Source organism: Lepidochelys kempii, chromosome 2, assembly GCF_965140285.1.
Source record: "Lepidochelys kempii isolate rLepKem1 chromosome 2, rLepKem1.hap1, whole genome shotgun sequence".
NCBI lineage: Eukaryota > Metazoa > Chordata > Testudines > Cheloniidae > Lepidochelys > Lepidochelys kempii.
Window position 1 is genome coordinate 199,229,517 of NC_136381.1, and position 27,795 is coordinate 199,257,311.

Genomic DNA, 27,795 nt, shown 5'->3' on the forward strand with positions numbered 1-27,795 from the left:
AATTGGGACACCTGGTCACCCTAGCACACCCCCAGGGAGTGGCGGGGACCCACACATGTGAAATGGAGCTCATTTCTAGTTCAGGCCCATCTTTTTAAAAAAGAACTTTAGGCAGGGTTAACATACATCCGTATTTTCCTGGACAGCTCAGGCTTTTTGGTTCATAAATTGCCGTCCGGGAGGAATTTTTAAAATTTAAAAATTCCTCCCGGGAAAATACGGACGTATGGTAACCCTGCTGGTACAAAAAATACATACTGGGGCACATCCCTTAAATCAGAACTTTTTATAGGGAACCGGTTGTTAAGATTTGGCAGCTCATCACTGCATAAGCCTCCATGTTATTAATCATTCTAAGAGCATGGACAGGCTTTGGAAGATGAAGGAAGCATGATATTATTACTCTATTGCAGTCTTCTAGAAATTAAATATTCATATTGTATTATATAATAATATACTATAATGATATATATATATATACACACATACATATATTATAGTATATTATAATTATGTTATATATGTTATATAAAATTCTGAAAATGTATGGGAATGTTCTAGAAGCTTTTTGGAGAGGGAAGGAGGCTTAGCCTCATCCACTGCCTTCCAGACCTGATATATTCTTCTCTTTGTCTTGGCAAAGCTATCAAAAAGCTGCTGGGAGTTTCTGAGTAAAGACTTCAGGATTGGTTTTTTACTACCTACTTGCTGTGAATCTACAGAACCATGGTTATACCACCTCCACTGTACAGAACTGAAAATAACACCACTGGGGGAATTCTGCATCACTGCACAGGCACAGAATTCATGTACCCTGCAGATTTCTTTGCTACCCTGCAGAAAAATTATGGGGAAGCCTCAAGAGTGGTCACACGCCCCTCCCTGGTAGCTCAGGCACATCAGTTTGGGTGCCTGGAGCAGCCGGTAGAGATGTAAATCACCGGTGGGAGTGGGTCTAGACAGTCGTGCACGAGAGAGAGAAACAGACATTCTGTCCCTCGCATGATATTGCAGCATGCTTGGCATGGAGGGGCAGGGCTGTGGGGTGTTGCTGAGCAAGTAGGCATGGGGCAGGCTCTGTCCCCTCAGGCAGAGCCGAATGTAGAAGCCTGCCTGCTTAGTGAATTGTTCCCATTGTTTTTACGAATCCCCCAGGAGTATAAACAGGTGTAAAAATTGTAAGGTTCCTTTACATTGCCACAGTGGTGTAAAGGAGTCTTATTGTAAGGACACTATTGCTTATAAATGCTTATGGTGCTTTAGTGATTATCACTGGTCTAAATTTTTGGACTGAAAACATTTCCTATCAAAATATGCTCCATGAACTGTATGCTATGGACCTTTCTGGAGACTGTCAATAGCCAATATAAAGTGTGAGTTTGATTCTCCAGCCCTCACTTGCTCTTCACTTACCAATGATGCAACATTGAGAATATTAGTCAACAATTATATGCAACCATTACTAGAAATAAAGGTCAAACCTAGCTACATTACTATTGGATAAAGGAGGTTTGGGGATTTCCTCTAATGCTCCCCACTCCCATTCTCCATCCATTCTATTGTAATTTAAATAAATTACCAAAATAACTGGAACTAGCATTATTATATTGTATTATTTTGACAAATAAAATATGCAGAATTTTGAAGAATTTAAAAATATTTTGTGCATAATTTTAAATTTTTTTGGAGCAGAATTTTTAAATTTTTGGCACAGAATTCCCCCAGGAACAAAATATGAATGCTGAGGAAGGCTGAAGAGCACCGGAGTAACATTTTTTATTCTTGCCATCTTTGTCAGCTGCTCCATATCAGGTGGCTGGACAAGATCAGAAACTAGGATAGTCAAAGTTAAACCCAGCAACTGCCTCCAACAGCAGTGGTTCAGTTTTGGCAGCCTTCTCAGTATTGACATATTATTAGAATGGAAGACCAAAGATTCCAGGGCATGCATACCAGGGAATGTAGCTACATAGCTGGCTATCCAATGGGCATCAAAAGCTTTGGTGGCCTGATAAGATTGCCAGTGATGGACATAAACTGAATATCCAGACAGACCACTTAAGCACCGACAGAAATCCATGTTGGTGGTGCTCGGTCTGATAGGAGGCCACCTTCCCTTGGGATTTGCCACACTGATAACATACTTGCTGTTACTATCTATATTTTTCTCCTATATTTCACACTGTTCGAATTTTGATACCTATCACAGATTCTGAATTCTTTAGGGAAAGAATGTGAAGTTCCTCTTCAGTTCTCAACTCCCTTGCTTTAAGGATACACTATTACTTTTGCTATGCCATATGAATCACAAGCTGTTCAGAACTTTGTTTTCCCACATGTAGTTCCTTTGCTACCTGATCTCCTACCACTAGACAATAATAGTTGTGACAAAGCTCTGTCCTTGCTTCCGTGGGTCCCGCGTTTCCTTGTGGATTTCGCTAGCCTCAGAGGCTCACTGTGACCCTCCACGTAACCCTTCTCTCTCTAGAGACAAGGGTCACAATCTACTGAGCCATTTTCATCATAAGCCAGCAAGGGAGGTGAGGAGAAGTTATCCTTCCTTGTACAGTCTCTGTTGTCTCTCAGTCTCAGTGATTAATCAGGGGGCAAAAGTGGTGGGGGGGAGCCCAGGCCCACCCTCTACTCCGGGCTCCAGCCCAGGGACCCTAATAGTATCTGCTATGGTAGCTGACCTTTTAGAAACATGACATGTACAATTCCCTGGGCTACTTCCCCCACAGCAGCCCTCACTTCCTCAAGCTCCACTTCACCCTTACCTCAGGGCCTCCTTCCTTGTGTCTGATATGGTGTGTACTACTCAGTCTCTCCAACAGCACAGCTTCCTCCCACAGCTCCTGACATGCACACCCACCTGACTAACTGGGAGGCTTTTAACTAGTTTCAGCCAGCCCTTGATTGGCTTCAGGTGTCCCAATCAACCTAGCATTCTCCCTGCCTTCTGGAAAGTTCTTAATTGGCCCCAGGTGTCTTAATTGACCTGGAGCAGCTGCCATTTCACTTATCCTGGTACCAGGGATTTGTTTAGCCTGGAGCTAATATATCTATTTCCTACTACTTTTCTATAGCCATCTGGCCTTGCCCCATCACATAGTCTACTTGAAAAATTTCTTGCTGCCAGGACACTTTTTAAAATGTAATACTTAAGGTATGTGTCTTATAATATGATAATTCTTTATTACTAAATAAGGAATTATTGAATGACAAAATGAGGCAAAGGAACAGGCATTCAGCCTCCCCTGGCATACATAACCTTCAGAGGATAACAAGCTTTGCTTGTATTATTTGTCCAGAGCCAAAAGAACATGATTGAAAAAAAAAAACAGAAACAAACACTGGCCAGAAGCAATTTGTCTACATTTTGTAAAGTTTTTATATTTTATTGCATTTACTTTTCATGCAGTATCGGTAACAGATCATAAGGAAATGATATGTAGCTCAGCCATTTGTGAATATTCAGTACCAAAACACTAGCACAAAGTCTACTTTCCCGCAGGACACACAGGCAATGTATATGGTAATAAATAGGAGTGAGTCAGATTCAAAGAAATTTAAAAAATCATTTCACAGATAGGGTAGGTGGAGGGGAAAGGAAAGGAAATAACATATAATTCAGTGTGCGAAGCATGTAGATTTGCTCATACAGAACATGTAGCATAAGTTGAGGGAGTGTGGGAGGGGGTGTAGTGTGCAGGAAGGGGCTCATGGCAAGAGGTGTGGGTACAGGAGAGGGCTCGGCAGGGAGTGGCTCAGGGCAGAGGGTTGGGGTTCAGGAGAGGGTGTGGAGTGCAGGAGGGGGCTCAGGGCAGTGGGTTGGGGTGCAGGGAGGAGTACAGAAGGGGGCTCTGGGCAGGGGGTTGGAGGCTCTGGGCAGGGGACCCCTGGGGGAGTGGGGGCAGAGGGCTCTGTGTGCTCCCTCACCTGCGAGTACCTCCCCTGAAGCTCCCATTGGCTGCAGTTCCCCATTCTCAGCCAATGGGAGCTGCGGGGGGTGGTGCCTGCAGGTGAGGGCAGCATGTGGAGCCCTCTGTCCCCCCCCTCCCCCCCAGGGGCCGCAGGGACATGGTGCCGGCCGATTCCGGGATCGACGCAGGACTAGGGCAGGCAGGGAGCCTGCCTTAGCCCTTCTGCGCCACGGGGCTGGTAATCCCGCAGGTCAGATCCAAAGCCCTGACAGGCCGGATCCTGCCCACGGGCCATAGTTTGCCCACCCCTGCCTTAGTCTGTGCTACTCCCAGTAAACATAGTTATTTTTCATGCTGTTCATAAAGGGATCTCACATGACTGATGAGAGGTGTGATGTTGTTTCCAAGGATGTAACTGTGCCAGAGAGATGGGGTTGTTCAACAGATTCTGTAAGAATTCCAGATAAATGCCATGAGGATAGTTTAGTCACTTTCCGGAGGCCTTGAAAAAGATAATGAGACTACCTCTTGCATTTATATGTGGGTATTGTGCCATGTGATGTTGCCAGTTTTAAAAGCCTTAAAGAGTCAAATCTTAATCTGTGCTTTAAAAATGTAGCAGTTAACCCTAATGAAAAGCTTGGTAGTGAGGGGGAGACTGTTCAGTGGGTAAGTGGCTGGACACTACAGAGGAATGCTTCAAAAGGGTTCAGGGATTCAGCTGAACGTACTGTTAACCTGCAAGACACAATAAGGGCTGACATAGCCCAGAGGAAAAGGCTTGGGAGGCTCACAGGCTGCTGGTGCCAGGGAGCTGACCCCCAATTAGTCACAAGACAGTTTCCCTCATGCTGGAGGCAGTGGGGTGTCAGGCCCTGCCTCTGACAATCATGCCCAGTGGTTGGAGCACAGGTCCTAGGTGGGCACAGGGTTGGGTCTGAGCCACAGCTGGTCCTAGAATTGAGATCTGGGAGCAGGCCAGGGTCAAAACCAAGGTCAGAATCTGTAGACAAACCAGAATCAGAAATATAGCCAGAGTCCAAGTGCAGGCCAGAGGTTAAAGCTGAGTGGTCAGAGTCCAAAGACAAGACAAGCTGATATCAAAGCTGGAGTCCAGATACACACTGTGAAACCAGATAGTCAGAGTCCAAAGATGGGGGTGGGAGGGGGAACTTGGAGTCACTGGAGTCTGGTGCACTGTGAAGCACTAAAAGGATTCCTGACCACATAATGCTGTTGCTCAGCCTGACCTGTAGCTCTGCTGGGACTCAGACTCAGGGTGTTGAGCTGGTTCCAGAGCACAGACAGGACAAGTGATTAAGCACCAGCGCCTTCCCCCACACAGAAAGGCACTGGAGCAGTCCTGTCCACCTCCGCAGCTGCTCAGCCACTTTGCCCTCCAAATCATGCCAGTTTTCCAGCAGGCAGTGATGGGTGACAAAAAGGTAGACGCCCATGTAAAGCAGCAGTCCCATGCTCCACCGGATGGCCTGGAGTGCTCGTGGAAGGGATCTTGCCTGTCACCCGTTCACAACCATCAGGCCAGAGTTGTTGACCCAGTTGACCCAGGTGGAGGAGGCTGCCACGTAAATGGCTTGGCAGGCCTTCATCTGCACCAGGTCGCCCGGGTCCTGGACCACAAGGAGCATGTCATCAGCATACAATGACAGGACTGTCCATAACTCTGGCTCTTGGACCACCAACCCCATTAACCACTGGCGGAGGAGATGGAGGAACAGCTCGATGACCAGCTGGCAGCCCGACACACCCCTCAACCAAAGATGATGGGTTCGGTGAGGCTTTAGCTAAGCTTGACCAAACACTCCACAGAGGCATACAGCAACTGGAGAAAGCCCACAAACCAGGGCCCAAAGCCAAACACCTGCACAGAGTCCACTAGATACCCATGATCACTGCAGCACCCTGAGCTAGCAGCCCTAGTTTGACTGAGAGTTTGCCTCACAGGGGGGCAACAGGATGACTCACAGTCCTGGGTACCCTGAGAATTGTCTAAGCAAGGAAGATTTAAAGATCAAAAAGAAACTACAGAGAAACTTTTGGTATGGAATTGTACTCCATGCAGCACTACAGAGCAATTTGCTTTACGTGACAAAGTTATAATGCTGGTTTTCTGAAGCAACTTGGAACTAATCACGTACCTTGGTATGAACCTTGCGTTATGTTAGATTGCTGCAGCTTGTGCTGTGTTCTCATGGGTTTGTGAGTATATCTCACCATATCCTCTGTAATTAGTGTGTCCCTACATTTACTATCCCCTTACAATTTATATTGTTTATTTTTGCACTTTAACAAAAACTTTCAAATGAAAGTTTCTCTGTTGGCTTTGAGTTTCTTCCATATAGTACAGCAAATTAAAATTAGAGAATAGTTCTGAACAGTTGTGAGACCAATAACCCTGGTTAAAGAGCTGAAGAAAAATCTATATATATATTGCAAATTTTAAAGAGAGTAGAGTCTAAAGTCCATAAACTTGATCTTCAAATTTGAGTTGATTTGTTACCTTAAATTAAATTATTCCATTGCCTTCTCGGTCATTTTTTGCCTTCACCTGAGCTACTGAATGATTATTGTTAATCTCCCAAGGGAATAAGTATAGAATACTGGCGGAATAGGGTGGAAAACAAAGAACACACAGGAATGATATTAACAAATTTGAGCTGCCTATGTTTACATTATTTGAGAGCATCACAAAGTTTTTTCAAACAGCTGAGATGTAGGATCTGATGCAAAAAAGGACCTTTGGCTCATCCTGCCACCGACCACAGCAAAGAAAGGAATTCAAAACAAGGAAAATCATGTTCACTAAGATGTATGACATACCTCACCAATGATGTGAATATAGAGGAACTCATAAAATCTGTGCCTTTTCTTAAAGAGGTGGCTTACCACTTTTCAGAACTGTTTGTCATTAAGGATAAATGTGACTCTTATGCTCTGTACTGAGATACTAAAAAATAAAAGATCATAGAATCATAGAATCATAGAATCATAGAATATCAGGGTTGGAAGGGACCCCAGAAGGTCATCTAGTCCAACCCCCTGCTCGAAGCAGGACCAATTCCCAGTTAAATCATCCCAGCCAGGGCTTTGTCAAGCCTGACCTTAAAAACCTCTAAGGAAGGAGATTCTACCACCTCCCTAGGTAACGCATTCCAGTGTTTCACCACCCTCTTAGTGAAAAAGTTTTTCCTAATATCCAATCTAAACCTCCCCCACTGCAACTTGAGACCATTACTCCTCGTTCTGTCATCTGCTACCATTGAGAACAGTCTAGAGCCATCCTCTTTGGAACCCCCTTTCAGGTAGTTGAAAGCAGCTATCAAATCCCCCCTCATTCTTCTCTTCTGCAGGCTAAACAATCCCAGCTCCCTCAGCCTCTCCTCATAACTCATGTGTTCCAGACCCCTAATCATTTTTGTTGCCCTTCGCTGGACTCTCTCCAATTTATCCACATCCTTCTTGAAGTGTGGGGCCCAAAACTGCACACAGTACTCCAGATGAGGCCTCACCAATGTCGAATAGAGGGGAACGATCACGTCCCTCGATCTGCTCGCTATGCCCCTACTTATACATCCCAAAATGCCATTGGCCTTCTTGGCAACAAGGGCACACTGCTGACTCATATCCAGCTTTTCGTCCACTGTAACCCCTAGGTCCTTTTCTGCAGAACTGCTGCCTAGCCATTCGGTCCCTAGTCTGTAGCTGTGCATTGGGTTCTTCCGTCCTAAGTGCAGGACCCTGCACTTATCCTTATTGAACCTCATCAGATTCCTTTTGGCCCAATCTTCCAATTGGTCTAGGTCCTTCTGTATCCTATCCCTCCCCTCCAGCGTATCTACCACTCCTCCCAGTTTAGTATCATCCGCAAATTTGCTGAGAGTGCAATCCACACCATCCTCCAGATCATTTATGAAGATATTGAATAAAACTGGCCCCAGGACCGACCCTTGGGGCACTCCACTTGATACCGGCTGCCAACTAGACATGGAGCCATTGATCACTACCCGTTGAGCCCGACAATTTAGCCAGCTTTCTACCCACCTTATAGTGCATTCATCCAGCCCATACTTCCTTAACTTGCTGACAAGAATACTGTGGGAGACCGTGTCAAAAGCTTTGCTAAAGTCAAGAAACAATACATCCACTGCTTTCCCTTCATCCACAGAACCAGTAATCTCATCATAAAAGGCGATTAGATTAGTCAGGCATGACCTTCCCTTGGTGAATCCATGCTGGCTGTTCCTGATCACTTTCTGATCCACAAATATTAGGACAGCTATTGATACCGGTGCTGCCTTTTCTAACTTTTGAAGATGTATACCAGAAAAAAACATATTAATATTACACAAAGAGAAACTGATACAGTGTTGAACAATTCTGTTTAAGATGTACCACCTCCTCAGGAAAAAGTATGGGAAAACATAACAAAAGTTAATACTTACCAAATGACAAATACAGAGATGCAAGATACAACAGCCATTTGCAAAATGGTCACTTTAGACCTGCAGGTGCTTCTTCTACCAAATTTAAAGAGCCACTCCTACTTCTTGAAGGTATGCTGAGAAAGAGTTCCAATAAAAGAGTGAGCCTAAAAGAAAGGCTTATTAAAGACCAACTATGAAAAAAAAGGGCCCGTTGTTTGTATATGCCATTTTATCATAGAGAAAGACTTTATGATGTTTGATAGTCAATACAGAGTAAAATGGTACTTATTTGTTATTATTAATGGCTACAGAAGGAAATAATGCTTCACTAACAAGTAGAAATTAGTTTTAAAAGATAAAGCTGGATCTATTTATTGTATACCATTTATTAGTTTGGTGAAGTTTAAAAATATATGTAAACTCTTTTCAATCCAAACATGGGTTTGACGACAAGCATAAACAACAAAACTTAGAATTCAATACCATATCTTCTTCTTCTTTTTTTTTTTGGTTAAGGTTTATCCTATGCTCCATCTTTTGCAAGAATCTGTAAAAAAGGAAGCTAGAAGAACTGAAGACACAGGGAATAGTTTTATCTGTAGACTTCATTAAATTGGATGCACCAGTTGTGTGGATGCACACCTTCTTAACGGAAATGTGAAATTGTGAAAACTTGTAAGAAACCATATTCTCCTGGCTGAAAATACATCTGTATATAATTCCAAAATACAAGACTTATTTGCCATACTGGTAGGAAGTGTGAAGATTACAAAAAGTGACTTATCTCAGGCTTTTCACCAGGTGGAATAATAATCCCTAGCTTTTAGACTATAAAACTCTTTATGGCGAGCACACATTCAGATACGAGAACTACTATTTTTTTAGCTTGTGCCAATGACCTATTCCGAGTATTATGGGTCACATTCTCCTAGTTTTATATTATGTTGGTTGTTTAGGAGATATGCTAATAACAGGTAGAAATAGAAAGAAAGCTGCAAAAATTTGGGTTTAGAGTTAAGCAATGTGTGCTTTGTTCTAGAACTAAGGTGCTTATTTAAGACATGGCACAGATGCAGAGGGGATAGAGGCAAATAGGCGCACTTAAGTGTTTCAGAATTAATTCAGCTACAGTATTTAAACTATTAAGGCAACATTTCTTCTATGTTTGTCTACATTAATGAGTTTGTTGACTTCTTTCCTGCAGAAACTGGTTTGGACTATATAAATAAAACTGAAGTAGAAAAAGCAAGACTGAGTAGTCCTAGCATTTTGGTATATTTTATCCAGGCCTTTCCTTAATATTAACATTGCAGTGTTTCTCCAGCAGTAGGTAGGAGATATTATTTCACATACAGTATATGCAAAGGTGCGTAGAAATTCATAACTTCCAGAACATTAAATATTGAAAAGAATTTCTCTCATTTCTCACTGGACATTATATTTAGAATAACTCAATTCCATGAGCTCTTACCAAACCAGGACTTCTGAATGGAGGGAAATATTCTGGGACTATCCTGCAGATGTGGTACATTCGGCAATCTATTTTGAAGAAAATAGCTATCCATCTTTTATATTAAGTTAACTTGAAGTAAATCCACTAAGTATAATGGTAATTGCTGGTAGGGCAAGGTGACATAGGCTCAGATTCAACAAAGCACTGAGGCACATACTTAACTTTAAGGACTAAAGGAGTAGTTTATCTGCCCATTACAGAGGAGAAGAGAAACTATAGGTAACGTTCCCAAACCAATAGGTGAATGTTGAGGAGTCAACACTCTTTGTGAGCGGCAGACGGAGGGATGCTTCTGGCAGTCAATCTGGACTGAGGATGATTTAGATGTTCTTGCTTCAGCAAAAGATTGAATTAATTTGATTTCTTTCTCCTCTTAAGAAGAAAAGAAGGTACTAAGAAAATATGAAGTGTCTATGGTGGTAAAGGAGGGAAGTATGAAGTGGTGAGTAGAAAGAGAAGATAGGAATGTTACGGTAAAAACAGAACAGGAGAACCAGAGCCTGAGCATTCAGACTAAAACTGAACAAAACCTAAAACAAAACCCTTGGCTTAGACATTTAACCTTTTCCACCCAGTAAATATGATAGGAATTAGTACAAAGAAGAAACATCCCAAGAACAGCATATGACAATCATCTGAGTTGACATACAACTGTCAGGAGAATGGTACGGTAACTAGGACTGACACAGTATCAAAACTCAGGAGGCTAGGAATGTTTAACGGTATAAAAAGTGATTAATGGCAGAGTGTTCGTAACTGTTTAACATTCAGCCATTTCTAGTTCTTGCTTGCTTAAGATAAATTATTATTCAGTGAAGAGTCAAACAACTGCAGTCATCTAGAAAACAATGCTCACAAATACGATATTCTTTCCTGAACCTTCCTCTTATAGATAAACTGCTTCTAGTTGTCTGAAGCACATAACAGGTGTGTTCTCTAAATTCCATTCAGAGGTAAGCCAAAAATGGTACAATAAGCAATCATCATTTCACAGTATTGTCATTCATCCAATACAATTAGACCTGTTAGTTGGCAACTATGTTAATACATTCTGATTGAGATTTTTAAATGCACAAAAGTCAGGACATAACTCTGCCCTTTTGTAAATGTAAGTATTTTGTATTACTATGCATGGTGTTCACTTATACCTTATTGCAGCTATGTGCAATATGGTAGATTTAGAGTTGTCATGATGTTATAACTTAACGTCATGATTTTTCTGGATTAAAATTTCAAACAACATTGTATTTATACAGTTTTTAGCCATGTTACTTTTTCTGCCTTCAGAAAGGAAGAACTATGATTACACATTCAGATAGATGACTGTATTTGAATGTGTGTTTTCAGAATAGTTGAATGTACACAGCTCTAGATATAGGCAAACTCAGCACATATCAAACTAGTTTTCCTGCCCTTCAGTCTGGTACCAAGGGGGATATCCTACATATATGTAGTACCAAGGGGGATATCCTGAGCCAAACCAGCTGTGATGCCAGTGACATGCAGCTCTACATATCTCTTTCATCAAACACAGACAGCACTGTCTTCCAGCTGTCTCAGTGTATGAAGGGAACTGAAGCCTGGATGAAGAACAACTTGAACAAGATTACCCCAGGAAAGACTAAAACCAATGCTAAGACGAAGAGAGAAATGCTCTGAGGAACCACCATCTCCCCTTAGTTGGAGGCATCTCCTCTCCAGTAGTTAAGATAGTTCTGAATGGCCCAGAGGCTGTGCACTCACTTGTGACTCTGCTCACTCAAATAGCAGCAGTTGCCCAGATCACCTTCTATTTCTGGCTATCAAGAAGATTTTATTATGTGTGGAGAGTGATCTGCCTGTAATAGTTCAGGTGTTTGCCACCTCCAGCCTGGACTACTATAACTTAATACCCAAGTCTAGATAAGTTAATGAAGATACATTTGTTACACACAGCGCAGCCCATCTCCTAAGCAAGAGGAGGTGATGGGAGCATAGTACACTAGTGCTCTGCAACCTGCACTCATTCCGCTCATTTATTGGATCTACTTCAAGGTTCTCTACTGATCTACAAAAGCCTTAATAAATAGGCCCATGCTGCTTCAGTGACCATCTCTGGACCTCTCAAGACCCCCTTTGTATGGCTTTCTACAACTAACAGAGTTGAGGTATACACTGTAATGAGCAGTAAAGAGTCTTAACGGTAGGTCCAAGATTCTGGAACCCCATCCAGAAGGAGATCAGGAAAATTTAAAAAATTAAAAAAAAAATTAGGCTGCTCAGCAAGACACACTTCTCAAGAGCCTTGCCCAAAGCAACCGCAGAAGAAACCCCAGCAGCATGCTCAGAGGTATAAGGCTGCAGATAAAAATAATAATAAATAAGTATATGTCTACACTACAGCAACTATAGCAGCATAGCTACGGTGCTGCAGCTGTACTGTGGCTGCTTCCTACATCAATGGAAAGTTTTTTTTTCCTTCAATGTAAGTAATCCACCTCTTGGAGAGGTACTAGCTAGCTAATGGAAGAATTTGTCTGTCATCCTAGCTGCATCTACAGTGGAGTTTTCATTGACCTAACTACATTGTACAGGGGACAACATTTTTCACAGCCCTGCGTGACGTAGGCAGGTGGATCTAATTTTTAGGTATAGACCAGATCTAATTTACTGTCACCTTTGGACAGACCCACTATTTCATATAATCCTGCTGTAGCACTTTTAGATATTATGCTCATAGGCTCTTCAGAAGTTGGCAGATGTAAACATTGCTTATTTAGCAAAATTTAATATAAATTCTTCTGATGCTTCCCTGAGGGATAATTGAACATTACTATTGATTTTTCACAAGCAGCTGCTCAATTTTTAATTCCTTTACTTACTAGGAAATGAATTAAGGAAAAGGTTACTACTATTCAGTTTAAAGTACTTATTCTCTTTACATACTAATTTGTCTACTAACTCTGATGCCATTGTACTATCAATCCCACCTTTTGTATTAATAACTCAAGGGGAAAGGGCTGGATACGGTTGTAGTCAGGTCTCTGCTTCTCTTATAAAAAGCTAAAAGTAATTGTTACTAATTTAGAAGTTATATGCTATGCAAACAATTAGGGCAGATCTTCACTTTAAAAGCTGCAGCTGTGCCACTGTAGCATTTCAGTGAAGATGCTACAAGGCTGACAGGAGAGCTTCTCCCATTAGCGTAGTTAATCTACTTCTGCAGGAGGTGGTAGCTATGTCAACAGGAGAAGCCCTCTTGTTGCCATAGTGCTGTCTAGAGTGGGGGTGAGGTTGGTATAATTGCGGTTCTCAGGGGTGTGGATTTTTCACACCCCTCGGTGACATAGTTATACTGATGTAGTTTGTTGTGTAGAGCTGGCCTTATTTCTTCAAGTTTGTCTAAGGCCTGTGACCATAATATTTTTTAAGTTTAAACCTCCGAATTTGCTTGGCAGAATAAGACAATATCTTATTGTACATTTTTCATACTCATATCTAAAATAACTGAGTTTTAAACATTATACACCGGCTAGCTGGGCTTAGAAAAAGGTTGGTCTGTTACATCATAAATCAAAATTTTTCAAATGCGACAAATACCTGAAATTAAGACACTATAAAAAGGTGTCTTATTACGTCATCCTTTAACATAGCAACAAATCTCTGGCTAAAAATACTTACCAAGTATACCACATGTTTTAAGAGGCACGTGTAGGATCTCTGGATCGTGAATGGTGTGTTGTGAGGGTGCTGATCATTGTAGCAGTGGAGAAATGTCTGCAGCTTTTGCATCTGTTGTTCTGGCATGGTATACCTCACCTAGTATACTTAATGCCCCAATAATTACAATGTGGGTGAATCCAGACAATCACGACGCTTTTGAATAAGCCCACACAGAAAAATGATAAAAGATAAAAACAATGAGAGTGATTGCTTTGTGAAAAGCGTTCACCCAGTCTGACCTATCAGTCCTCATCCTCAAAGGAAACCTGCACAACACTTTCAAAAGACAAGCCTGAGAGCTTAAATTCATAACTCTGCTAAACACTAAAAATCATGGACTGAATATAGTCACTGGATTTATGACAGGTTTCAGAGTAGCAGCCATGTTAGTCTGTATCCGCAAAAACAAAAGGAGGACTTCTGCCACCTTAGAGATAAATTCACTGGATTTATGGTTTATTATAGCAATTTGTAACCCATTAACCCGCTCTTATTGTCCTATGACTGCAGGGGTGTTTACAGGCCTCTCTACCTTGAATGGTCCCTTTAGAATATGTGCTAACAACTTATACTAAACAATCTGTTCCATTTTGCATTTAACTGTGATGCTCAGTACCTTTCCCAGACCTGAAGAAGAGCTCTGTGTGGCTCAAAAGCTTGTCTCTCTCACCAACAGAAGTTAATCCAATAAAAGATATTACCTCACCACCTTGTTTCTCTAACCTGGGGTGGCCAAACTGTGGCTCGCATGCCTGCTGGGTTTCGGGGCTCACGCCCTGAGCCCTGGCAGGTGCCTCCTGGGGGTCAGAAGCCCTGAGCCCGGGCAGGTGCACCTCAGCTCTCAAACTTCTGAAGATTATCATATGCAGCTCAGAGGGTGAGTAAGTTTGGCCACCCCTGCTCTATCCTCCTATCAACACACATGAGACTGCCAGTAAAGGGCAGTGGCGTACATACACGTTAACTGCCATTTTTGCTCTGACTTAAGACACCTTAAGTAAGGCCTTAATTACTTCATGAAATGCAGCAATATTGTTAGTTTCTCATTGGCTCCCCATCCCCCGCTCCGCATCATCCTTGCATCAGCACCACGGACCGTCCCCACGACGGCGGCTTCCGCGCCCCCTTGGAGCGCCCCCGTTCGGCGGGATTCTTCTTCCTCGTTGCCACCCGCAGTGACGTACGCTAGGCCTTCCTTGGCGCTTTGTTCTTTTTTCTGATTGGCTGGCTGTGGGCGCGGTGTGCCTGCCCCTGACCTGTGATTGGCGGGCTGGCTGGGGGCCGGGCCGGCGGTGTTCGGCGGCGGCCGTAGCGGTTATGCCGGACGGGGGCAGCGCAGTTATTGTCTGAGAGCTGGGCCTCGGCGCGGCGGCGGCGGCGGCGCTGGGGGCGGGGAAGCGACGGCTCGGCGTGGGGGTTGGGCTGGAGACGGACCTTTAATCCCGTTTTTACCGTGTTCCTCGGGGCCGCCGCGGGCGCGGGAGCTGCCGCGCCACCGCCAAGGGACCAACCGCCTCCGCCCGCCGCCTCGGTGTGAGCGAGACCCGCAGGCCGGGCCTGCCTGAGCCGCCGCCGCCCAGCCTCGAGTTTGAGAGCGGCCGGCGGACGAGCGCCTTGTGCGGGCTCGGCGCGCCGGGGCGGCCTGGCCTCGCGCACGCAGAGCGGGGGGTGATTCGCGACTTTGTAATACTCGGCTGCGCTCCTCAGCATGACATAGACGCCGGGCCGGGACCGAGGGGAGTGGGAGCCTGGTGCCAAGGCGGTGGGTGTGCGTGCAAGGGGGATCTTGAGCCAGCTGTGTGTGTGTGTGTGTGTGTGCGCGCGCGCGCAAGGGAGGGAAGAGCCCGAGCCAGCTGTGTGTGTGTGTGTGTGTGTAGGGGCTGGAAGAGCCTGAGCCAGCTGTGTGTGTGTATTGTTTGAGGTCAGGGGTGAAGCCCAGTCTCGGCCCCGGTCCTTTTAGCTCTTCCTTATTTATATTGAGGCAACGGGGAGAAAATGGCTAAATCCGGAGGCGGTGGCGGTGGCAGCGGGGGACTAACCTGGGTGGTAAGTTATTTTCCCCACTGTTCCCTTATGAGGCTTGGCCCAGAGGGGAGATTGCGAATTTAGGGATGAAGGTCTTGTCAGCACATTGAATTATGTATGTGGCGGTTGCTTAATATCTCCCATGTGTGGACAAGTTCCAGCAGGGCAGATAGTGCTCCGATGGAAGCTGAGAATGTAGGGGAAAGGTTACAACGATAGAGGGATTGGTACCAAGTTTGTCACTGTAGGTAGATGGTGGCATTGGGTGGGTTTGGGGTGTTTATGGGGGGAGTTTGTGGGAGGTAAGCTGCTGTGTTTCATCCAGAATTCAGGGCAGGTTGTTTGATTAGTAAATTGGTGCCCTGGAGGGTGTTGGAATGCCAGGGATAGAGTATGTCTACAGATACCTTTCTCCAGAGTGAGGGGGCATCCATCACCCTCTTTATGGTCTTTAGATTTTGTGCTGCTAGATTTCAGTTAGAATGAAATGTTTTCAGGGCTACAAAAGTGTTATGCTGGTGAATGTCAGTCCCAAACTGACATCCTCCATTCTCAGCTGTCTAAAATGTTTCAAGTTAAGCTTTATGACAGATTCATTTTAATCAGTTTAGCTATAGTCTTTGGCGTATTCATATCTCATAACCTAGGAGTAAGGGGAGAGGAGACTGTTCAGCTGGGATGTTACATGCTTCACAATGTAACCCAGGAATTAAACTTTACAACCTTCTGAAAGTTTTCCTTCCTGTTCTTGGCTTCTCTTTTTAAGATGAGCAAACAGAACTAAATTTGGCATTGTGGTGATATTAAGTAACTCTGGAACTGGTGAATGCTTTTGAGAAGTTTAAAAGCTTTTGGCAGTGTGAGGAATAGAATTGTAGAATATCAGGGTTGGAAGGGATCTCAGGAGGTCATCTAGTCCAACCACCTGCTCAAAGCAGGACCAATCCCTAACTAAATCATCTCAGCCAGGGCTTTGTCAAACCTGATCTTAAAAACTTCGAAGGAAGGAGATTCCACCACCTCCCTAGGTAATGCATTCCAGTGTTCACCACCCTCCTAGTGAAAAAGTTTTTCCTAATCTCCAACCTAAACCTCCCCCACTGCAACTTGAGACCATTACTCCTTGTTCTGTCATCTGCTACCACTGAGAACAGTCTAGATCCATCCTCTTTGGAACCCCCTTTCAGGTAGTTGAATGAGGGGGGGATTCATAGCTGCTCTCTTCTGCAGAATAAACAATCTCAGTTCCCTCAGGCTCTCCTCATAAGTCACATGTTCCAGTCCCCTAATAATTTTTGTTGCCCTCTGCTGAACGCTTTCCAATTTTTCCACATCCTTCTTGTAGTGTGGGGCCCAAAACTGGACACAGTACTCCAGATAACACCTCACCAATGTCTAGTAGAGGGGAACGATCACGTCCCTCGATCTCCTGGCAGTGCCCCTACTTGTACATCCCAAAATGCCATTGGCCTTCTTGGCAACAAGGGCACACTGTTGACTCATATCCAGGGAGGGTGGAGAGAAATGCCTTCCTGGCCTGTTAACAGTTTGTCTCTCTGGTTCTGGAAAGGCCCCAGGACAGAGGAGAGAAGACCTGAAGGGGCGCAGTTCCCACAGACTATCAGTAATTCACTTGCATTTGTCTTTCTAAGCATAGAGTTCACAGTAGGGAAATTTCCTTAATATAGCTAACAAAAAAAGGCAGCATAGTTGAATGAGTAGTAAAGTAGCAGCATCTTCATCGAACAGGCACACTCTGTTTGTTTTACTAGGGATTGTCAGTGTAATAATATTCCCCTTCAATAGGGAGTTTGGATAACCTCCATCCAAGAATATTAAAGGAACTGGCATATGAAATTGGAAGCCTAATAAGGATTTTTAATGAGTTCATAAACTTGGAGGTCATATCCTATGACTAGACAGTTGTAAATATAGTGCCTATATTTAAGAAAGGAGGGGGAAAAAAGGTGATCTGGGAAGCTACAGACCTGTTAGTTTGTCCTCGGTTGTTTTGCAAGACCTTAGAACAAATCTTGAAAGAGTAATCAAAAACAGAAAGGTAAATGGTAATTCAGATAAAATACAACATGGTTTTACAAAAGATAAATTGTGCCATACCAACCTAATCTTTCTATGAGAGAATAACCAATTTTTGAGACAAAGGAAATGTAGTAGATGTAGCCTACCTGGATTTCAGTAAAGCATTTGATACAGTTATTAGTTAAATTGGAGAAGATGGGGATTAATACAAAAATTGAAAGGTGGGTAAGGAACTGGTTAAAGGAGAGTCTACAGTGGGTCATACTGAAAGGTGAACTGTCAGCTGGAGGTAGGTTACTAGTGGAGTTTCTCAAGGATCCGTCAATACGGAGGAGGATTGGAATATCGTACATGAAGATTTGGATGTCCATGAAGACTGGAGTAATGGAAATGGGATGAAATTTAATATTGCAAAGTGCGAGTTCATGCTGTTAGGGACTAACAAGAAGAGTTTTTGCTATAAACTGGGGATTTACCAGTTGGAAATGACGGAGGAGGACCTGGGTGTATTGGTCAATCACAAGATGACTATGAGCTGCCAGAATAATGTGGCAATGAAAAAAGCTAATTCAATCTTAAAATACGTTAGTTGAGAGAGGGAAGTGTTACTACCGTGGTACAAGGCACTGATGAGACCTCATCTGGAATACTGTGTGCAGTTCTGATTTCCTATGTTTAAGAAATTTTAAATGAATTCAAACTGGAAAAAGTGCAGAGAAGGGCTACTAGGATGATCAGAGGACTGAAGAACCTTCCTTATGAGAGAAGACTTAAGTAGCTTGGGTGAACTTGACAATTCATTTTGCAACAGAACAATTTCTTTTTTCAATTTTTACTTTAAAAAAAAATCTTCTTTTTAAATCTAAAGAGGGGAAGGCACTACCGCCTGCGGGACCCTTTGTTTTTTCTCCTGTTTTAAATCCTACATTTCAAAATGTATGAATCTTATCTCTTATGTCAGGATAAGGATATAACAGTTATGAAGTTTTAACTGAGTTCAGTGAACAATTTAAGGCTGTGGTCCTCCCTGTTTTGTGCTTCAAATCATTGAAAATAGACAACTCATCTCTGAAAACCACACCTTTCTAGTGGCAACTGTAGTGGGTAGGTACCTGAAAGGCATATAAGGAGGAAGTTCTTTTTAATCAGCAGGTTAGTTATAATCTCGTCCCCATTTCCTCACGCACAATTGATATAGTTGTCTTTCTCTGAGTAAAAGGTTTGTATTTTAGTACCTAATCTTCCCTATCTACTTGAAACTCACACTGCTTTATCCTCTTCAGATCACTGTACAGCTTACAGTTTTGTTTGCCCTTCCAACTGGGGTTAGTCGACCTAAATTACACTAGTTTAGCTACGTGAATTATGTAGCTGGAGTCGACGTACCCCAGTGTCTTCATTGCGCTGAGTTGACTGGAGACGCTCTCCGGTCGACTTCCCTTACTCTTCTTGGAGAGTTGGAGTGCCAGGGTCGACCAGCGAGCGTTCTGCCATCGATGTAGCAGGTCTTCACTAGATCCTCTAAATCAATCCCTGCTGCATCGATTGCAGCAGCGTCGATCTCCCCACAATGGAGACCAGTCCTGAGAAGTTTATAATTTTATGGTGGTTTGAAATTAGTTTAGTCTTAGGCCTTGCATTGGACTAAATTGTTTTGGTGACACTTGTTTCAGTTTGGCTTATTTCTGTTTAGTTAAATCTTGTCCTAGTCGATTTAACATAAACAGGAAAAAGCCTGGTTTAAACCAAAATGTATGACCCCAAGTTTAGCACCAGTTTAAATAAATCTGTTTAAATTTACACTTTAAATTACATTTGCACGTAGACAGGTCCTCACTATAAGTTTATAGTGGAGAGCTGCGTACATCAAGCCACCACCAGAGTTGGTATTCATTCCACTCTTATTGGTAATCTCCAGCCAAAAACCCAGTGATTGAAAAAAAAGAATAGTGAACAACCTTCTCACTCCTAGAAATGGTCACAAATTAGAGAGGCCCATTGCATTTAATTGTGAAGGAACTGGTACTGTATTTTGTACTTGTTCTCTGCAGAAATAGGACTTGTCTGAAACATATTTGATTGACATACTAAATCTACAAAATATTATAATACACAACAGGATTAAAAGAGAGCTTTTGATTGTTGTCTTGTTGGCAGTGGGTATTAGATACTTTACAGCTGTAGTTGCCATAGATATTTTGTGATAGTGAATGGAATTGGGGAAGGAGTTCTCCACAATTGCAAATGGAAAGGCAGGAGGTCCATGGGTCTGTGAAAGTGAGAACATCCTGTGATAAGGCATGTAGTAATGGCCACTGCCAAAAGCAGGATACCAAAGTGGACTTTTTCCCTCTGGCCATCTAAGATCCAGTAAAACAAAAGCCTAAGTTCCATGGGAGGTCATGGAGTGCCCATCGTTGGAAGCTTTTAAAAACTGGTTGGACAAACACCCATCAGGGATGATCTAGGTTTACTTGGTTCTGCCACAGTGGACTTGATGACTTCTTGAGGTTACTTCCAGCTCTACATTTCTATGGTTCTGTGATAAGTCTCATCACTTTTGACTAGAATCTGATCATCTCATGTATTAAGCTACCTTTTTGGTGTGGTGACAATATTAACATTTTCCAAGATAATTTCTTGGCTTTACTTCGATATGTTTGAATAACCAGGATTAGTTGATAAATATACATTTTTATTAACTGGCAGGGAAACAAGCAAATTTTTTTTTTTTTTTTTTTGAGGTGGGGATTCATGTCCTGGGATGATGATTATATTTTTACAAACTAATATTAGGAGGGTAGCAATCATGAAACTTCCCTCAAAAATCAATGTTTTTGTTCTACTTGTTGCTTGGCATTACTTCAGTTAGGAGTCCTTATGGATAAAATTAGTCTGAAGCATGTCACTTGTGTAACACTAAACTTTTTGTTATATTGTTTGACTTCTACATTCTTAAAAAATGTCAGTGATTAATTCTGTGTCTGATTTCCAAATCAAACCATTTTTCAAATGGCACTTCAGTAAGGGGGGAGGGGTGGAGGAGAGACAGACACACAAAAAGCCCTCCCCCAAAGTTGGCGTCAGATATGACTGTTAGATTTTATGTAAAGCAAACAATTAGTACATGATTTGGAACAGACTTCAAAGGATCATGTGAAAGAGTTAGCTTTTTAGGGAGGATATTAGGCATTAATCTCAAAGTATCAATTTATAACAAAACTGTCTAAAACTAAGGATGGTCACTTCTGGATTACTACAGAATTTCCCATGCTTTTGAAACCTGAAGCCCACCTTCCCACTTCAGGAAAAAGAAACTGGTCACATTCACCTTCAACCTTGCTTTCTGTTACCTACCCAAAATGATACGTCACTCAGATTGCGTAGCTGTTCATAATGCTACTGGTCCTATCTTACGTGCCTTGGGACAGTGAAATAGTTAAGTAACATTTGAAGTAACATAGCATGAGAGTTAGTACTTATCGAAATAAATGGTCATTTCTATTGGAGCTGTTGTTAATGGTTGTCTGCATCATTTAACCTTGAAAATATTACCTGAGTGTTTCTTCATAACCATAAAGCTTGAGACTTCTTAAAGCTGAGACTCTGGAAAATAACTCGGGTCTCTTCCTACCTCCCCTGTTCCTTCTCATCCCCCTAAAGAGGCATGCTCCACATCTTGGAAAATGCTAGTGTAAAATGAAATACTTGCCTAGTATCACTGCTGTTTCTAGTTAAGCGAATCATATTGATGAATACTAAAATGTTCTGACTCTGTATCTGAGGATTTCTTGACGTATAGACAAATGAACATGACAGATTATAGCATAGTTTGTGCCTAATCAAATGTGTGTTTGTTTGGCTAGGTGAAAAGATAGGAAAATATTGTTATAGTAAAACTGAATTTTAAGCCATATGTTTCTCTCAGCAGTTTTAAAGGACAGGCTTGAAGTTGATTTATTTCTTGTGTGAAAGTTGGCATGTGTATAATGAGTGGGGATCAGTTATTTGGAATCAAACATTGGAGCATGAACTGTCTTTAGTTAGACTTGACAGTCTCCATTAGAGGGAGCTTGTCTTCCCCTCATTTAATCAGTCCATTTAAAAGTAAATGGAATAAACAGACTGAATCAGACCCTTTTTAGTTGATTACATTGAAAATGAAGGGATAGCTTTCAGTTTTGATTGTTTAAACAAGTCTGCTGCTCTGCTATAGCAGGAGAAAGACAAGTAGCTCTTTGAAACAACGTCCAGTAATCTCCATAATTCTCTGAAACTTGCTTGAGAAATGTATATTTAACTAGTCTTTCTTGACCTTTTTGTTCCATTTTGTATATGACTCTACCAAATTCATGGCCATGAAAAACGCGTCATGGATTGTGAAATCTGGTCTCCCACGATGAAATCTGGTCTCTTATGTGCTTTTACACTATACTGTACAATTTTCATGGGGAGACAAGTGTTTTTCAAATTGGGGGTCCTGACCCAAAAGGGAGTTGCAATGGGGTCACAAGGTTATTTTAGGTGGCGGTCATGGTATTGCCACTCTTACTTCTGTGCTGGCTTCAGAGTTGGGAAGCTGGAGAGCGGCGGCTGTTGGCTGGGCACCCAGCTCTGAAGGGAGCATCCTGTCAGCAGCAGCGGAGAAGGGTGGCAATAGCATACCATGCCCTCTTTCTTCTGTGCTGCTGCCTTCAGAGCTGGGTGGCTGGACAGTGGCGTTGCTGACTGAGGGCCCAGGTCTGCAGGCAGCAGCACAGAAGTAAGAGTGGCAATATCATACTATCAGGTTTCAGAGTAGCAGCCGTGTTAGTCTGTATTTGCAAAAAGAAAAGGAGTACTTGTGGCACCTTAGAGACTAACCAATTTATTTGAGCATAAGCTTTCGTGAGCTACAGCATCCGAATGCATCTGATGAAGTGAGCTGTAGCTCACAAAAGCTTATGCTCAAATAAATTGGTTAGTCTCTAAAGTGCCACAAGTACTCCTTTTCTTTTTGCAACTATCGTACTATGCCATCCTTACTTTTGGGCTGCTGCTAGTGGTGGCTCTGCCTTCAGAGCTGGATTCCTGGCCCGCAGCTGCCACTCTCCAGCAGCTCAGCTCTGAAGGCAGCGCCAACACGAGCAGCAGCGCAGAAGTAAGGGTAGTAGTACCACAACACCCCCACAATTCCTTTTTGGGTCAGGACCAATACAATTACAACACTGTGAAATTTTAGATTTAAATAGCTTTGAAATCATGAAATTTATGATTTTAAAATCCTATGACTCTGAAATTGACCAAAATGGATTGTGAATTTGGTAGGGCCCTATATATGGCTAATTGTAGAAAGTACATGACACTTGCCTGCCTTTTATATCAGGGGGTAGCTGTGTTACTCTGTATCCTCAAAAACAATGAGGAGTCCAGTGGCACCTTAAAGACTAACAGATTTATTTGTGCATAAGCTTTCGTGGGTAAAAAACCCATTGCCTGCCTTAATTATTCATTCTGCGTTGGCCTTGTTTATTTGCTTTGTAAACTCATTGGGCAGGGACCATCCTTCACATTTGTATAATGCCTGAAATAAGAGGGTTCTGATCTGATTGATTGGGACTTTTGGGTGCTGTTGTAATATATACAATGGATGAGAAGCCTTTAAATCAACCTTGGAAAAATTCTGATTATCAAAAGCAAGTAGGAACACTTTCTAAGTATGTATGTCCAATACCATTAACTTCTGAATAATTTAAAGTTATGCTTTTTTAAAAAAGCTTATCCTATATGACACCAAAAAAACCCCCTTTTAATACGTGAACCAGGCCTATGTAATGCCGTTGCTTCTTTTCTTACTATCAGGTTTGTAGGCAGACATCCACTAACACTTCTTGTGTTCAAGAGCAGAGCAAGTGGAGGAGGAGCTACGGTGACCCCTGCTGAATCCTCCAGATTCCTCCTATCCTGGGCCTGTGAGGATGGGGACTGAAGATCAGCATCTTCATGTTTCTTCCACTCCCCATCTGCATTAAGCCTGTTTTCACCTTACTTCTTGGCCAGCTGAGGCCAGGCCTAGAACAGCGGTTCTCAACCTTTCCAGACAACTGTACCCCTGTCAGGAGTCTAACTTGTCTTGCTCCAAAGTTTCACCTCGCCTAAAAACTACTTGCTTACAAAATCAGACATAAAAATACAAAAATGTCATAGCATACTATTACTTAAAAATTGCTTGCTTTCTCATTTTGTCTGTATGAAATTTTAGTTTGTACTGACTTTGCTCGTGTTTTTTATGTAGCCTGTTGTAAAAGTAGGCAAATATCCAGATGACTTGATGTACCCCCTAAAAGATCTTGGTGAACCCCCAGAGGTACATGTACCCCTGGTTCATAACCCCTAGCCTAGAACACTCTTGTTCCAAGCCATTTTGTTCTCCTTCAAGCCCCTCCTTAAAATTCTTCTCTGCAGTGTCTACAAAAAAGACAATGGTTAGGTGGCTGTTGTGCTGTGACCACTGCTATTCTGGTGACCAGTATGATTTCATTAAAAGAAAAGGAGTACTTGTGGCACCTTAGAGACTAACCAATTTATTTGAGCATAAGCTTTTGTGAGCTACAGCTCACTTCATCGGATGCATGCTGTGACCACTTCATCGGATGCCACAGTATGCATTCGATGAAGTGAGCTGTAGCTCACGAAAGCTTATGCTCAGATAAATTGGTTAGTCTCTAAGGTGCCACAAGTACTCCTTTTCTTTTTGCGAATACAGACTAACACGGCTGTTACTCTGAAACCTATGATTTCATTGTTTCCTTGTGTTCACTTTTCTGTTTGTACCATGATGGATTGATTTAAATACTTGATTCTAATCTCGTTTTGCATTTCTTTTTTAGTTATTTGCCTAGACAGAGTTTGATTCTCATTAGTTGGAAACCATTAAAACATGTTGACTGGCAACTAAATACAGCCTTTATGTTAAATTCTGTACTTTTTGCTAACCAGGGGGATACATTGTCTGTACATTTAAGCAATTATATGGTTTAACGTACACTTATTGAAATTCTTAATTTTTACATTTTCTATCATATTAGAAAATGGCAAATGATACATTTCTTATAGCTTCAATGATGTAATACTCATGATTTGTATCAAGCTGCATTTGGATGGAAATTGGAATTCAATTAAATGCACAAAAACAGCATCCTAGAATTTTTTAGTTAAAGAATACTATCTTTAATGTATGAAGTAAGAAAAAAGTATGTTTACCAAAACATGTTTTGCATTTAAAACTGATTTATTAAGCAAAAGTAGTACTTCCAGTTAGTGAACTAAACTCATTGTTTCTGTTGACCATCTTCCTCAAGATTTTAGAAGTTAATAGGTCTCATCTTCTCACCTCGCTGTCCCTTATCTAATAAAATTGGGTATTCTTGGCTTTCTAGGGAGCAGGGTCTCTTTAATTTACAGAATAGTCTCTGCATACTGCAATTGAATTGTCCATCTGCTTTTGTTCATATAGGTACTAGCGCTAGTAATTGCTCAGAGTATCAGCTGATATTTTCAGTCAATAAGTAGCTATAAGAATGGACGAGCTTACACCTTGGGAGAAAGAGCTCAGCAACACCCATTCCCATTTCCAAACAAAGTTGGATGGGAGGGTGGCTGTTAGATTTCCAAATTTGTTTGAGTAGGTACGTGAAGAACAAAGAGGTAGCTGTGATGAGGGAAGACTTCTGGGCTTTGCAGGGAAGAAAAGATGACCCAATATATGTGGGAGAGGGGAACTAGGCAGAAAAGTGTAACAGTCAGCTTGTGGCTGTTCTCATCCAGAACACTGAATTATAACCTATAACATGTTGCAAAACTTTCAGTGTCAGAATAAAATGTAGGTTTCTCCTCTTGCTAGCTGAGAGGTTTCACGAATGGACAAGAGAACAGGAGGTAATCAGAGCATGAAAGTATTGCACATATTTATGCTGAACAATTTAAAAAGTAGAATTCAGAAACTTTGTTGGAAGTTAAAACAAATTGCATTGCACTCTGTTTAAATTTCTCTTGAAAAGTAGATTTTTGTCAAAGTAATCATTTATGTCATTGGGAAAACAATTCTTATACTTGCCTACTGAAACATGATGCTCCATCTTGAATCAACAGGCAGGTTTAAAGTTCTGGTGGGACTCCCTTTTTAAAGCAGCAGTACACATAATGAGCCATGTCCAGAAGACTTTCCCATTAACTTCTGTGGGAATGATGGTAGAGGAGGATGTAGAGAACAGCCATGGATTTCAAATACCCATGGTTAAGGGTTCTTCCTGATATGAAAGGCTTTGATTTTTCTCTCATCCTTCTGTTTCTCTAGGTTGCTATGAATCTATTTGAAACTCCTGTGATCCTCTTCATGGAGTTCTCTGCAGGATTGGGGTCAGAGATTTTAATCAAATTTATTGGATTTGTGAAAAATTCATTATCTGTAAAGTGTCAACAAAATATCATTAGCTGTGCAACAAGATTCAAACTGTTAAAAATAAATTAGTGTGCTATTTTAATCTGTAACATGAAGACAAACTTTTAATAGTTCTAAAATATTTTGATTAAAAAAATAGTTGTGTTAGCATAGTCACTTAAGATGAAAGTGTTAAGGCATATAATATCCTATGATTTTGCTCTCTCAAAGGAAGAGGTCTGAGACTATGATTGCTTTTAAATTTCTAACTGTTCCATGTGAAAAAACATGAAAATGACACTTGTCTCATTAATTTCTGGTTGTTATCTGGTCCATAGTATTAAGTGAAATATACTGCTGCTGTTTGTTTGCCACCTAGAATCTTAATCTATTGTAATGGCTGTAATTAATCATATACCGAATTCTTTTATAGGGCTATATCATACAAGCCTTACAGTGCTGTTCTGCAAAAGAACTGTTAAAATACACTATAATATAAATGTGTGTTTAGCAATTGTACTCTATTATAAAGTCACTACTCAGCAAGCATAAAACTATACCAATCCTAAAGTACAAGCAGCAATTCCATAGTTAGGATTATAAGGCTGTTCCTATTAAAAGCCTGATTTTTGTACTTTTGTAAAATTTGCAGGGGAAAAGCCAGAAATTTTGCATGGACCCTCTTTTGCCATTCTCCTCTTATTTTTTATTAGGGGAGTAAAGGATGGAATCTGTTTGGATAATCTCCTTCCCAACATGGCCCTTTGATGCTGCTGTGGCAGCATAAAGAAACCATAAGAGTCCTGATTCTAGGTGGAGGAGATCTTCCTTCTGAGGCACAGCTCAGCACAAAATATATCTTTAGGGTGTTTTTTTTTTTAAGTGATCCAGATCCTCACCTCGTGTAAATCAGTGAATTCAGTGGAGCCATGCCACTTCACACCAGATGAGAATCTGGACCAGTGTGTTTCACTTACACTCAAACGTGCATTTTTTTTTCTCGTAAGCCTGAAGCTTTCAACATTTTCACCTCCCTTTAAAAACTGATGCATGAGCCTAGTTTTATATTTTTAGGAGCCTGTAACTGATGTTTTTTCCGCGTAAAAGTATGGCAAACTGTACATACTCCCATGCAGAATTCATAAAACTTCTTATGGTAGCCTATGGATAAGCTAATATCCACGCCAGTGTTTAGAAAGGTGAAAATATCTGTAAACTTAGCTGTGAGAGGGAAGAGTATCTGGTTCAGGCATGGCCTTGAGTTCTGAGGTCTTGGAATTTGTTGCAGAATTCACTTTTCCTGCAGAACTGTGCTGTGGAATCTAAGCTTTAATTTTTTAAAAAAGAAGTGTAACCTCTACAGTTAGAAGAAAACTTGAAAACCTGAACTGATGCGTTGTTGTCTTCCTGAGCATGCGCATAGCCTGAAACAATAGCTCTTAGAGGTTGAACTTCCCTATTCATTTCCATGAGTTGTTGTAAATTTTGCGTTTGGATCAATTTCATTGGCAATATGAATAAACTATTTCACTGCTGATTACTTTTTGTAAAAGTCCAAATAATATACACCTCTACCCCGATATAATGTGACCCGATATAACACGAATTCGGATATAACACGGTAAAGCAGCGCTCTGGGGGAGCGGGGCTGCGCGCTCCGGTGGATCAACGCAAGTTCGATATAACACGGTTTCACCTATAACACGGTAAGATTTTTTGGCTCCCGAG

The 27,795-nt window shown here is 41.8% G+C and overlaps 1 protein-coding gene across 5 annotated transcripts in view; it reads left to right on the top strand.

The window, feature by feature from the left end:
• The first annotated feature begins 14,927 nt into the window (after positions 1-14,927).
• The window catches only part of TOP2B (DNA topoisomerase II beta), a 129,519-nt gene continuing 116,651 nt past the window's right edge, over positions 14,928-27,795 (top strand). For 2 of the 5 annotated variants that reach the window (XM_073333458.2, XM_073333459.2), the window contains exon 1: positions 15,352-15,629. In XM_073333458.2, coding sequence (XP_073189559.1) covers positions 15,579-15,629 — 51 coding nt within the window. In that variant the 5' untranslated portion in view covers positions 15,352-15,578. The other 3 variants (XM_073333463.2, XM_073333461.2, XM_073333460.2) reach the window with 3 other exon arrangements.